At 43.2% G+C, this 13,967-nt stretch overlaps 3 protein-coding genes across 3 annotated transcripts; all 3 read right to left on the bottom strand.

Moving 5' to 3' along the window:
* Positions 1–9: 9 nt before the first annotated feature.
* On the bottom strand, positions 10–5,341 carry TOT_030000015 (conserved hypothetical protein; the record flags this gene model as incomplete). Its single annotated transcript, XM_009692759.1, has 3 exons — positions 10–87; positions 114–254; positions 1,034–5,341. The coding sequence occupies 3 exons, from the start codon at positions 5,339–5,341 to the stop codon at positions 10–12; spliced, it is 4,527 nt and encodes a 1,508-aa protein (XP_009691054.1).
* Positions 5,342–6,215: 874 nt separating this feature from the next.
* Positions 6,216–8,932, bottom strand: TOT_030000016 (uncharacterized protein; the record flags this gene model as incomplete). Its single annotated transcript, XM_009692760.1, is given in 3 exon segments — positions 6,216–8,685; positions 8,800–8,827; positions 8,839–8,932. 3 exon segments carry the CDS (start codon positions 8,930–8,932, stop codon positions 6,216–6,218), a joined length of 2,592 nt encoding a protein of 863 aa, XP_009691055.1.
* A 70-nt stretch (positions 8,933–9,002) lies between these two features.
* On the bottom strand, positions 9,003–13,747 carry TOT_030000017 (uncharacterized protein; the record flags this gene model as incomplete). The annotated part of the gene is given in 5 exon segments (XM_009692761.1): positions 9,003–9,091; positions 9,146–9,266; positions 9,277–9,405; positions 9,443–9,562; positions 9,722–13,747. The coding sequence occupies 5 exon segments, from the start codon at positions 13,745–13,747 to the stop codon at positions 9,003–9,005; spliced, it is 4,485 nt and encodes a 1,494-aa protein (XP_009691056.1).
* Positions 13,748–13,967: the final 220 nt, after the last annotated feature.

Raw genomic sequence — 13,967 nt, forward strand, 5'->3', positions numbered from 1 at the left:
TAAATTAAATTAAATAAATATGCAATGTTCAAATGACTGATTAAATATTAAGGTGAGCCTGTTCTGTGAGCAGGTCATTTGATTGTGCTACGTATATGTGTTAGATTGCCTACGGGTACGCCTCGTACAAATATTTTATAATGATTGACTTTATATGCGTTTATATTTAATAAAAAGCCATTGACGTCCTTTACAACTGTGTACTCTGGTTTAATATGGGCACTACATGGGTGACATGTATATGTCAATTTTGCCTTTTTTTTCATATTAATTATTCATTAAAACCACTACCAATATATATGATATATTTGTTTATGTTTATTTGTTAATGTTCCACTGCCACATAGTAACCATAAACACAACTTGATTAAGTGTGTTAAGTGTACCTATATACATAGATTCGTCTTATCACATACATTTATGTATTTTAATTTATGTATTTAACCCACCCATGTTATGTACTCAATCAACATCCTATTTCACCTTGTGTGACTGTACGGTATTGTTGATAATATCCATGTTGTATATCATGATTCTTATTACTCATGGGGAGCGTATATACATATATTACTGTATTCTACGCATATTATTCATCTAACATATATTGCTGTACTCTTAATACACCTCATTCAACATTATTGTTACTCTACTCTACACATACCACTCATCTAACTTGTTTGTTGCTGAACTCTACACATACCACTCATTCAACTTAATTGTTACTGTACTCTTAATACAGCTCCATCACACCGACTACCACACCTACTTGCTAACTTACGCATCAAAGTCTGCTACTCAATATAACTACCTACGTGGACGGGAGCACGGATGGTAACTAGTGGATAGGGTTAGTTTTACAACATTGAGTTGCACATCTATGGTACAAACAGCGTGATTACTGGCGGTGAATCTTACTGTTACAATTTAAATCCCGAGTTAAAACTGCATTTGGTTCGTTCTGCTCACATTCCACTCGTAAACACATAAAACGAAGCTTGATCAGGTTCAAGCTTTACTACATTCAGCTGGACACTAAATATGAAGGAATTTTTTCTTCGAACACATAGTTGTAGACGTCGTCGGAGAACTCAAAGTAGTACTTGTTCGTCTCCAGGTTGAACGTGATTTTGGTCGGGAAGTTTCCTGACAGGTTGGGGTTCGTCTTAAAGATCTTCCTGTTTCGCATTCGCACCTTCACGCATCGCGCGTGCTGGTAGAAGACGACTTCGTACTTGTATATTCCCTTCATCGCTGATTCGGGTTTGTCGACCCTCCAGTGGGCGTAAATGTCAAACTTGGTCACGTTGTTTATTTCGTACCCTCCATGGTCGTCCAGAGTCATGATTTGAATGTCGTCCGAAATCTTGGACGCTGTTTCTGACCACCTGTACCTGTAGAAGGTCTTCATGAGGCCAGCGCTCAGGTATGTCACTTCGCACCCATTGATGAAATGGATCGTCACTTCGGTTCTGGTCGACAGTCTTCCGAAGCGGTTGACAATGATCTTGTCCGCGTACTCTGTGGGCACATCTGTCGTCCAAATGTCAGTTGACAGGGTGTGGTAGCCCTGCAGGTACGAGAGCTTCACTTTGTTGAACAGGTATTTTTCGACTGCAATGTACGTATCAACATGGTTCTTGCTTGCGTAGTAGTAATTTTCCGATGACGACTTCTTGCTGATGTCAAGCTCAATAATTCTCTCAACCGATGCACGTATCCTGTTCCACCTGGTTCCGTTGTACTTGTAAATGTGGAAGTGGAACTTGTTGAAAATGATTGCAATCATCAGAATGTCCGATATGCATTTCGTTGACTGTGGATATGGATCGTGCCTTTGTCTTCTCCAGATTGTGTACCCGTTGCAGAGGACTCCTACAACTTTACCGTGGTCGTACTCGTACTGGATTTGGAAGGGTGCGGATGGGTCGTAGTGTCTCGACGACGGGTGACGGCCCATGAACTGCTCCGACTCACTGAAAGATTGTGGTTCCTTGTGACTATACATTGGCGAGGCGCGAGACCCGAACTGTTTGTACGCGTCTGTGGGCATTTCGTAGTAATTGTGTGCGGGCACGTGTCTCTCCGCACGGTTGTAATAGCGATGATGTTGTGTGTGTGTGTGTGGACCTCTAAATCTTCGGTGTTCCGTTTCGGAATCTACAGTTGATTCATCGTATGCTTGCATACGCTTATAATGCGATGTTTGTTCCTCCTTGGGGAAGAAGACTCTGAACCTCGACTGTCCGTACCTATCTGTTTGCACCACTACCCTGTTGGGGTAGCGACCTCTTTGTGCTTGCCACTTTAGTTGACCTCCCAGCAGAACCGATGAGAAGAGGTAGGGCGGCCTGCTTGTGAAAATGTCACAGTGACTGTGGCGGTCGTATATGTATGCAACGAATCTGTTGCTGCGCTTATACATGACGTCAACATGTACCAAATTGTTGCCGCGAGTACCAAAGTCGTATGAGTCGTATTGTCCGTGAGAGGAGTGACCGTAACCGTCAGGGACGTAACGTTGGCCTGGCATTCTCCTCTGCGCGTAGGTCTGGTATTGCTGGTGCAGGTTGTGGGTGTGGTAGTCGTAGGGGCTTCCGTAGGTTGGATGATGGAACTGACCTGGATCGTAATATTGATCTCGGTGACGGTGGTGATGATGCTGGAATCTGTGACCGCGAGCATCATGAAGTCCTCCATGAGTGTAGTGATGACCGTGACCTCCATGAGCGTATTGATGACCTTGAGGTCCTCGTGTCTTGAAGTGCGCCTCCGAAGCGTCGGAGTCGAAGTCTCCGTGTCTCACTTCACGCACCCTCATCCCTGAGGAGTCCGTGTTGGAGCCATAACGGACCTCCTCAACGTCAAACTGTGATGCGTCCGAGTCGTATGCTCCACGTCTGACCTCTCTGACGTCAAACTCGGATGCGTCTGAGTCGTACTCGCCGTGCCTCACTTCTCTCACCTCCATGCCCGATGAGTAGGAGTCGTAGTCTCCGTGACGCACTTCTCTGACGTTCGACATTCCGCGGGCAGAGTGACCTCCTCTGTCATCAATTTGAAAGTCTGAGTCGTCGGAGTCTTTCTGGCCTCTCCTAATCTCCATCACATCGATGTCAGACTCGTCCGAGTCGTACTGGCCGTGCCTCACTTCCTCCACGATTACGTCAGAGTCGTAGTTTCGCTTCCTTCCCACTCTCACCTCCTCTACGACCATGTCTGATCCCAGGGAGGTGTGTCCGCCCATCCTGACTTCCTGGACTTCAATGTCCGACGTGTTTAACCTTTTTGTACCCTTGACTGTGGGAATGTTCACGTCGGCAGGGCGCCCCTTTTGTGCTTCCTTTCTAACGAACTCCAGATCCGAAGCGTCAGAGTCGGCAGCTCCTGCTCTGACTTCGTGCACTTCTATGTCTGAGCTTTCAGCCTTCTTCCTTGGGACTGATGCCTCTTGTACGCTCACTCCTCGACCGATTGACCCGTGGCTTCCACTTCTTCCTGCGCGCGCTCCCTCTGCTGGATCCGAGCCCATGGACCCTGATCTCATATCTCTTACGTCAATGTCGTCGCCTTCCTGGTCACTAACTCTTGTATTCGGGTTCGCGTTCTGAGATTGGTTTGCTTGCTGTGGTGGTTCAATACCAACCGCCACTTCGGGCAACTCTGCAGGCTTTTTTGATTCGTCCTTGTGGACTGGGTACCATTTGTCAGACTCTTTATCAAACACATACACGTAGTACCAGTTCGCGTCAAAGTCAACGAAGAAGTTGCCTGTATTGATGTTATAGACAATGGATTTTGGGTAATAATTTCCAAAGTCAATGTTGCGGGCCCACACTTCCTTCTGCATGTACCTCAGGCTAACACACTTAGCAATTGAGCGAAACTTGAACTGGCGCAAGTAGTAGTGCTCAATCACTCTATACTGCGTGAAGTCGTTTATTACCTGCGAGTTATTCATACTCTCAATGGTGACAATCTCAATCTGGTCTTCTTTGAACTCGTTCTTATCGACTTTAGAGTCAAATTTCCAAGCCTGATCGAACTTGTAGACTAAATAAAATGCTGCGAAATCTACGACCACAGTCATGACGTCCTTGTGAAAATATATTCTTTTTGGATAATTGTTACCGAAGTTTGCATCGTACTTCCACAAGTACTGATTATCATAAATAACAGCGGCGCAAAATACGTTGGGCATGAAGTCGTAGAAGAAAATGTTGAGTTCATCGAATGTTTTAATCGTGTATTTATTTTCGTCAATGACCACTTGTGCGCAACTTGCGTCCGTTCCCATATGAATAGTGATCTTAGAAATGTCCAACATACTCTGGGTATTGGTGAAGTGCGACCCCAAGAGCCATCGGCCGTTAATAAGTCTATACGTATAATTCTGATTTTTGGATGCGATAATAACATGCGGTGGCTCGCCAATACTGAACTCCACTCTATTTGGGAAATCAGCTGGCTCACCAATTCTCCAAAGGGTGGCGGTCCCGTGTTTCACTTCCACACACCTTGCTTCATCTTTAAAACCATAAATATAACCGTCCTGTCCGATAAACACTTGATATTGAGTCGTATCGTCCTGTTTGACATCGTTATTAGTAATGGTTGAGAAGTGCAGGTTGGCTGCGAAGTTTTGATGCGATTGTCCCAGGTGGTCTTGCGCGAGAGCTTTACCTGGCTCTGTGAATGATGAAACTGCTAAACGACGTGCGGGTGTTAAAACTGTAGATTGAGATTGTGTAGGTTGAGATGGCTGTGGTTGTGTGACTTGAGCCTGTTGTGTTCGAGCTTGTGGAACCGGTGCCGACATAGTCGGACTTGCGGTATGTGTTTGAGCGGGTTTTCCAGGGTCTTCAATTTCCGCATCTGAGGCTTCTGTAAGACCAGAGGTGGGAAACAAAATACGTAAATCTTCCTTATCGTTGTTTTTCGTGATCGTCACCTTGTAAGGATACTTGGGGCTTTCAAAAGTATGTATTACACCCGTACCCTTACGCAACTCATTAATCAGATAGTTATCCTTAACCGTATATGTACGATCATTTCCGCTTTGTTCAAACGTAAATTGATCGGAAGATGTATTGCTGTCTATATCTAATGGTACAAGAACTACATTAGGAGGATCACTTGGGTTTGAACTCTGCGTAGTAGAACCTTGTTGGCTTACAGATCCTTCGGGACTCGAACCTGTTTGATTTGCCCCTGATTTCGGGACAGAATCACCTGATGTAGCAACAGTACCGGCTTGGGCATCGTCTGCAAATACTGCAGTCTCTTTGCCATGCCGTAGGTAAATACAAATCAATAAATAGATTGATATACTACATAGGTTCATTCACTGTCATATGCGCCATATAAAGATAATTATGTGTTTTCGAATCCAATGGGGGCAAACGCCTATTCGTTTCAAAGACAATATCAATTTTTCCTTCCTTACGACATTTATATTTTTTAAAATATTTTAATTAGGCTACAAATATTTATATGCTTCTATTAAAATATTTATTTGTGTTTATTTAAATCGATATGAACGCAAACATCTTAATTGAATCTCTTCATTAATTTCTTCCTTCCGTAAATTTCCCTTTCAACTTTATTTTTTTGTGTTAATCATTTATTCTATATTTTTACTTATTTATTACGCGTCCACGGCAACTTCATGCATATCTATATAACTTTTCTTTTCATCTTATGTTTCTTACAGTCTCCACCCGTATTTCTCGTACATTTACTGAATAAGTACTTTATATTGATTTTATTTCACATATTTCACATTTACAATATACTTTCACCGATGTATTTCCACTCTGCATCTCACCTACACCTATCATACACGCTCACGAACACACTCACGAACACACTCACGAACACACTCACTTTTAACTACTGCATACTTATTTATGGTTACATTTTATTTTACATTAAAATGAAAATTGTTCAGTCCATCTCTTTGAAAAAATCGTTATTAAAACCCAGGTGATTACTCGGTTGAGGTTGCTATGTAGAGCATCGCTTAGAGGCTAGCGTTAAATCTTAAATCTTAGAGGTTCGAATGAAATTGTGTGACTTCTTCTTCTCCTTCTTTCCTTCGCATCATTCGATTCACAATAATTATACATGATCTAGAGTTTTAACTCGATTACCGATATGCAGAGACCGACTTGATAAAATACAATGACTTCATTTTAGTTTACAACAATATATAACACTTATACGCTGACCACTTCGCACCACTTTTTGTTTCTTCCCACCTTCACAAATTGCTTCTGCGTTCCGTCTACTAGATGCAGGAGCACGTCGTTGATGTATCCTGGGTCGTCGCTTCTGTCAATCTCCACCTTCGTCACGAACTCGTCTATGTCCTTCGCTACATAAATCTTATCTTTGTCTCCTGGCGACGCACCCACTTGTACTGATTTGAATTTATGTTCCTCCTTGACTTTGTATATCTCCTTGTCGTCCTTTCTTCTGAACGTGAACTTGTCTGTTGACTGTTGTTTCGACAGATCCAGGACAATGCCCTTCACCTTCGCCTTGTCATCTTCGACGAATATGTCCTCTTCCTCCTTCTTCTTCTTCTTCTTCTTCTCTTCCTTCGGTACCTTCGGCTTAACTTCCATCCAAGGTTGTCCTTCGTCGCTTCTATTGAATTGTCGCACTTTACCGTTCTGTGAGAACACAATGACGTCAAGTTTATCATTCAGTGTTAACACTCTTACTCCGTACTCTTTCGGGTTGTCTGTGTGCCAAATGATTCCGTCTTGTATCACAGATCTCATGAGGAATCCGTGTTTCGTCGTGAACGACTCTGTCTTCTTCTCTGCATCAGCTTCGTACTCGACGTAGTCTGTCGAGAACGTATCGTCGAGATCTAACTCGAATGGTGGGAAGCCTTCTCCTTTCACCCATCGTCCTCCCTCTCTGTTAAAGTATAATTTTTTTCCATTGTCCAATACGATTGCCATTTTCGTTGCCGGTATTGTGTTTCCATCTCCGTTCATCATGACCATTTTTGCGTACTTTTTCTTCTCGGCTCTCCAAATGTCCACCGAGGACTGGTGCACTCTTGTGAACACAAAATTGTAGTTTGCGCAGTATGATCTGATTTCGTCGTATCCTGCGTAGTAGAACTCGTAACAGCTGTCCTTCTTGTCAATGTCCAACTCTAAGTACGGCTGCGTCAGAGTCCAGAATGACCCTCTCTTCTCGTAGTGGTTGATTTTGTTCTTAGACATGTGCACTGACACGAAGCTAGGTCTGTTTGTACATAGGTTTAGGTATATTACCACCTTCTTGGCGTACTCGTTTTTTGCTGCGTTCCAAATGGGCGTCATGTTGTCTGAGCAGAATGCTGCACAGCAGAACGGTCCCACGTACACGTCCTGGAAGACATTGTCAAATTTTGCTGTGAATGTTCCCACATCGTGGTGCTCCAGGTAGTCGTAGAATAGCGTCGGGTACCTCTTAGCTACGTCGAGGCGTAGTTTAGTTCCTTGTAACGACCATACGTTTTGTGTTCTTGATAAGTGCCTGAAAGTTCCGTCAATGAGCTCAATTGACACATTTTTCACTGAGGATGTCAGACCGAGCCCATCAAAATGCACCTTTATTGCAATTTGTGTTTTGTCCTTTTGCGACCATATCCTCTCTTCGTTTCTTGACACGGAGCTGAAACCGAACGACTCTGTCGCTGTGTATGTTCCTATGTCTCCTTCCTTCGAGAAGGTGTATTGTGAGTTTGTCTGCTTGGACTTAATGTTGAGTGCAATCGGCATTCTTTCCTTCAAGAGCTGCCGCATATCCTCTACTACTAATCCAGGGAATGCTACACCCTCTTCTTCCTCCTCCGACATTTCTTCTGCCTCTTCCAGGATCTCATCCTCATCGCGTTCCTCCTCCGTCACCACTCTTGCTGGAGGTGCTACTGGCGCTTCTGGGAAGAACACCCTCAAATATGGTTCATCGTTTTCATCCTTTAGCACCAGGGCTTTATTGGGGTACCTGCCATCTTGGGTCTCCCACACTACGTGCCTGCCTTTGTATACGATGCCGAACAGGTATGGGCGTTTAGCGGTATACGTGTGTACATCTTCTACTGAATCGTAATCATAATCATACTCGTCAGTCGTCTCTTTATTTTTGACGTTGAGAATGATAAGATTCTCGGTATCAACCTCAACGGGTACATGCTCCTCTCTTTCTGGAGCCTTCGGTTTACCTTCGTCTTCGGTTTCCGGGGTATCTGCTGCGAAGTATACTCTGAATCTTGATTCCCCATCCACCTTCCTGATTACTACCTTCTTACCGTACTCTTTTACATCTTTGGCTTTCCAAAATGTAACTCCGCGTTTTGTTGCGGCATTAAACCAACAATTCTCTCTAGCAATAAATCTATGAACATCGTTGTGTACAGAATATGTGTATTGGTTAGTGTTTTGTTTTGCGTTGACGTCTAAATTTATAAGTTCTGACTCAGATCCGGGAATTGATTGGGAAGAACCTTGTCTAGCCAGTTTTACACTGCTTGGGCCTTTAGTTTTACTATACGTTGTGCTGGCCACTGATTTCGTGGTCTCTTGTTCAGTTCCGGACTCGCTAGTATCGGAATCGGCATTTACTACTGTACCAAACCTCTTCCCATGCCATAGAATAATATATATCAACAAGTAGGGTGATATACTACATAATTTCATTCAGTGGCGCATAGGACAAACAAAGTTTATTATAAATCTTCGACTTCCATGGGGGGAATTAGACAAACCATAATTATTGTCTACCTAGATCTTAACAAACCCTTTTTTCATTACTTTTTGGCCTTCTGCTAAATTCTACTTTTTCTTATGTCCTTAATGGTCCCGTTATTTCCGATTTTTACCCCCGAATTGTCATTAAACCGTCCTACAACTTTCGACACATCTTCCTTCATCATAATTCCTTTTACCAACTTTACACTATCGAGTTAAAGGGTTTGACTATATTTTTATGTATTTATGATATTATTTTAATATGTTATTCCATATCGGCCCATCTTTTCTTTTTCTTGTGTGCCGCTTACACCCTTCCCACTTACCCATCTGCACCTTTACTGTGTATACAATATACATTAATTTTATATTATATTATGTTAATTTTCATTAACATTTTGCGATTTCATGGATTAACTCCATCTGTGCGCGCTCACTTTTTGCGATACACAGTATCCTGTGTATCTTCACTGGTATCGTGGAATTCTGGATTCCATTAACCAACATCGACCTTTCCTCATTTTACAGCCGTTGATCTAATTCCTCTGTGTGATTTATGTTGTAAACTCGGTGTTCGGTCGATTCGACTGAAGCTGATCCGACGATCTGCTTTAGTCACAATTTTCCCTGTTTTGTACGGCTTGAAACAGCCATACTGTTTAAATCTATATAACAACTTAAATCTTTTTTACCCTTGATTCTTCGTGTGTGTGAATCAAATGAACTTTACGAAGCCCGCTGCGTTGACTGTTATACGGACCACACATAGTTTTAGTAGGATGCTTTCTCCCACGCTTCATTTTCGTATACATCTCTTTACTACATTTTCAGGCTCTTTTTGCGGTGTTTTAATTTCAAACATCCGACGGCCTTATTTACACAATTGTTGACTTACAAATCCTTTTCCTTCGGTCTTGAGATTAATTCTTGTTCAGGTAGTTACTAGTGCTTTAGTTTCGTTAAAATGCCACTTCCTTCCACGTTTTTTCGTCCGTTTTTGTGAAGTGCTTCTTCTTTCCGTTCACGAGCTCTATGTACACAAGCTTCGCGTTCCTCGCAGGCTCCACCTTCAGTTTCAGGATGTAGTTGAAGAAGTCGTTGGTGTCATGTATTTTCACGTTTCCGCACTTCAGCGGATTGATCGAGTAGTGATGTTTCGGCTCGTAGGTCGCGTACGACGACTGGTCGTTGTACTCGATTTCGTCCATCGGCTCGAAGTCTTCCAGGTCGACTTCCAGCGGCACTGGTCTTCTGCTGTAGATCAGGTTCATTTCCTCCTTCGGGCCGTATCTGAAGAGCAGACCCGCGATGTCGAAGTCCACTATTACCAGGAGCTTACCCTTCATGAAATGTATCTTTTTCGGGTACAGTTCCCAGTACTTCTCCTTGTCGTATTTCCACAGCGACCTTGCCCCGTACTTAACCTCCAGGCACTTTTTGTCCTTCTTCAGCTCGTATATCTTGTCTTCTCCTTCCTCTTTCACTTCATATCCGCTTTCTTCTCCTTCACTCAGGCCTTCCACTGTTATATGCACCTTTTCATGGGTGAACGTCTTCAGGAGCTCCTCGTGCATTCTCTTCATCTCTTCCATCTTGTTTTCGTCCAGGTTTTTCGTCACGTCTATTGTCTTTATTGCTGATTCGTCTGTTGCTTCCACCCACGGGTTCTTCTTTCCCTGTTTTCTGAATATTCTCGGTCCTGATGGCAGGTACAGCGTCAGCTCCTTGTTTTGCGTCCTTGCTCCTCGCAGCATTGCTCTTTTGCAGTAGTTCGGCGTCTTTGCTTCCCACAGGACCACGTTTCTGTCCACCACCTTCTTTATCTTAAAGTCGTGGTTCGCTACGTAGTATTGGAACTTTCCTTGCAGCGTGAAGTCTATTTGGAGCGTGCTTTCTATCTTGCTTATGTCCAGTGCCACATCCTTCGAGATCTCTCTCCACTTGCTGAAGAAGGTCGGCCTTGAGAAGTGTCTGATCTGTCCGTTGACCAGGTATATTGTCACGTTGCTCGGCGTCGAGTTTGCTCCCGTTCCGTCGATCACCACCAGGATTGCGCACTCTTCTTCCTTTTCTGCGTTCCATATCACTTCTCCTTCGCTGAACTTCCACACGAGCGGACTTTGGTATATTCTTTTGAAGACGAAGTCGTACTTCGGCGAGTACGTTCCCGTGTCGTAGACCTTGTATTCGTATCTGTAGCACGTCTCCTTCACGTTTACGTCCAGGGAGATTTTATGCGAGATTTCTCTCCACGGGTGGAACCTCGACTTTCTGTAGAAGTGCTTATAGGTTCCGTTTTCCAGGTACATTGAGACGTGCTTGATTCTCGCCATGAACGCCGTTCCGTCTCTGATGACCTTTTTCGAGTACTCTGCTTTATCGTGCGAGGTGTGTATTTCCTTTGTTGTTGGCGTGCACCATGAGAGTACCTCGTTCATTGCCGTGTTGTCGCTGATTCCCTTGAATATGAAGTTTGACTTCGGCGTGTATGTTGCTTCGTCGAAGCCTATGTTATAGTCGAACTTAAAATCTACTGAGGTTCTGTTTATGTTAAGCTGTATTTCCGGGTCCATTTTCCTCCAGCCCTTCCGCGTCTTATTGAAGTGTATGATTTTTCCGTCCGTCAGGTACACGGTTACATTTTTCGTTGTAGTCATTAGGCTCAATCCGTCCATTATGACTTTGTTTGCGTACTCCTCTTTCTCTGACTTCCTCCATATTTGATCATTTCCTGATGTTACTAGTTTAAATGCCTTTCCAGCCTTTGGCAGGTACGTTGCGATATTATCTTGGACCAGGAACCCTAATTCTTCTGTTGTTTTCTTCGTGGTTATGTCGAGTATTATTGGCTCGGGTGGCTTCTCTTCCTCTTTCCTCTCTATGATCTCCATATCTTCTTCAGGTTCTACCTTTGGCACTTCTGGTGGTGGCTTCACTTCTGGTTTTGGCACCACTTTCGGCAGTTCTCGGGGCGGCAACGCTTCCGGCACCTCTGGTATCGGCTTCACTCTGGGCACTTCTAGCTCTGGCTTCTCCTCCGGCGGGTAGCTTACTCTAAACACTGGCTTTCCTCTTCGGTCGTACAGCATCATTATGTTGTCAGGGTACCTTTCCTCTTCTTCCTCCGGTTCTCTGTACCTTTTACTCAGCACGTACATTTCTTCTCCTACTGCCATTTCTACCTTTTCTCTTCTGCGGGGGTCTATGATGTGCAACGTCAGCTCTTCTCGTGGGCCCAGTGTCGGCGGTTTTGCTTGTTCCAGCTCCTCTTTGATACTTCTTACTATTGCTGTTGTTGCGTGTTCGTACTCTCTTTCATAGTCTCGTGGGTAATACACTCTCAGTACTGGACTTCCTTTTTCGTCATGTCTTATAAGCACTTTGTCTGAATAGATATTATCCTTCGCCTTCCATAACACCTTTGTACCGCTTTTAACTGTATCTATTAGGTGTGGGCTAATTGCTGTGTATATGTTTCTATTTCTTCTAACATTTCTTATGAATACTATCCTCGAACTACTTCTTTTTTCATTTATATCTACTGTGACATATTCTATTGGTTCTTGTCTTCTTGTCTCTATGTATTCATATACTTCTGTTAATTGTGGTGGCTCACGATATTCCTTGTAAAATTGTACATAGGCATTTTTTACTCCTTTTTCGTCGTAATACAGCACAACTCTATCTGAATACGGCGGTTCTTTTCCTTCCCACACGTATTTACTTCCTTTTGTTATTTTACTTATTAGGAATCCTGGTCTACAATTGAAGGACTCTGTTCCGTCCGGCTCTACTAGGTATATTATCTCCTTAGTTGAGCTGGTGTATGTTACGTCGAGTGCCACTAAGAGTTCGTCTCCTGGGAACCTTATATCTACCACCTTTGCTCCTTGGTAGTTAACTCCAATTATCACCCTATATGGGTACTCTCCTTCTTGGTGTTTCCACAGTTCTGTATCTCCTTCTAGCACCTTATATATCAAATATCCCATTTTACACGTCAGTGTCTGCGAGCCGTCGATTTCCACCTTGTGAATCACCTTGCTCGTGGTGTATGTTTTATTGACGTCCAGGGCTATGAGTTTGACCGACTCGTCTTCGGTGATTGCGCTCAGTGCGTCCAGATGCTCTTCTATTGGTGCTAGGTATCCTTCGGTTTCAAAGGTTGGGATTGGTTCTCCCGGTTCTGGTGTGGTGTCTGCTACACCAAATCCACTCGACGTCTCACTCACTTGCTCTTCTAACTCTGGATAATATACTCTCAGAATCGGATTTCCTTGTTCGTCGTGCCTAATAAGCACCTTATCTGAAAAGATACATTCGTTGGGGGTCCACAACACTTCGTCACCGCTCTTGACCATATCTATCAGGTACGGGCTCACTGCTCTGAATGTTTCCGTGTTATTCAAAGCATCCCTCTCGTATACTATATAGGGGCTGCTTACTTTAGCGTCAATGTCGACCGTCAGGAAATATTCTGAGCCTCTTCTCTTCATCTGGCATTGTGACCCCTTTTTGGATTCTTCTGAGCTTGAGTGGCTTGTTTCGTCCGAGGGTTTTCTTCTATATTGGCTTCGTCGCTCTGACTTACTGCTCGTTGTATATGAAGAAATTGAAGAAGTTTCTGCTTCCGAATCTCTTGACCTTTGGCTGATTAAACTATCTTTTTTACGGTTTTTATCTCCGTGGTGTCCGTTGTATAATATGTGTTTGTTTGTGTTATTGTTTTGGTTTTGGGCTTGTACTAATAACCCCTCCGGGATACTGATTCTACGTGAATTTGAATCGTTACAGTGATGTGATAGTTGTGTTACATTTAAAGCTGATTGATGCGATCGTTCATTATGTGAATTTGAACGTTGTTGATTGGATGTTAATGACTCTTGTGATAGTGAAATCCGTTTTCTTTTATCAAATTCTTCCGCATCAATGAACTTTTTGCCGTAACACAGCAACAGATATATCAATAACGATCTAACTGTCCTGCGTACGTACATTCATTTTTGCTAAAAACAAAAAATTAAAAGAATTTCTACTTTATGGTGGTGAAGTGGTCTCAAACCCTAATAAATAATGCGATAATGGGCATTTTATAAATCTAATCTCTCAGTTTTCTCATAGAAAAGAGTTTATATATGAGTTCCATAACCTTTTAAAAGAAATATTAAACAATATCTTCAAAGATTAGAAATGCACTGTCTGAATGAGCTGAAAATC

This window comes from Theileria orientalis, chromosome 3 (assembly GCF_000740895.1).
Source record: "Theileria orientalis strain Shintoku DNA, chromosome 3, complete genome".
Lineage (NCBI taxonomy): Eukaryota > Apicomplexa > Aconoidasida > Piroplasmida > Theileriidae > Theileria > Theileria orientalis.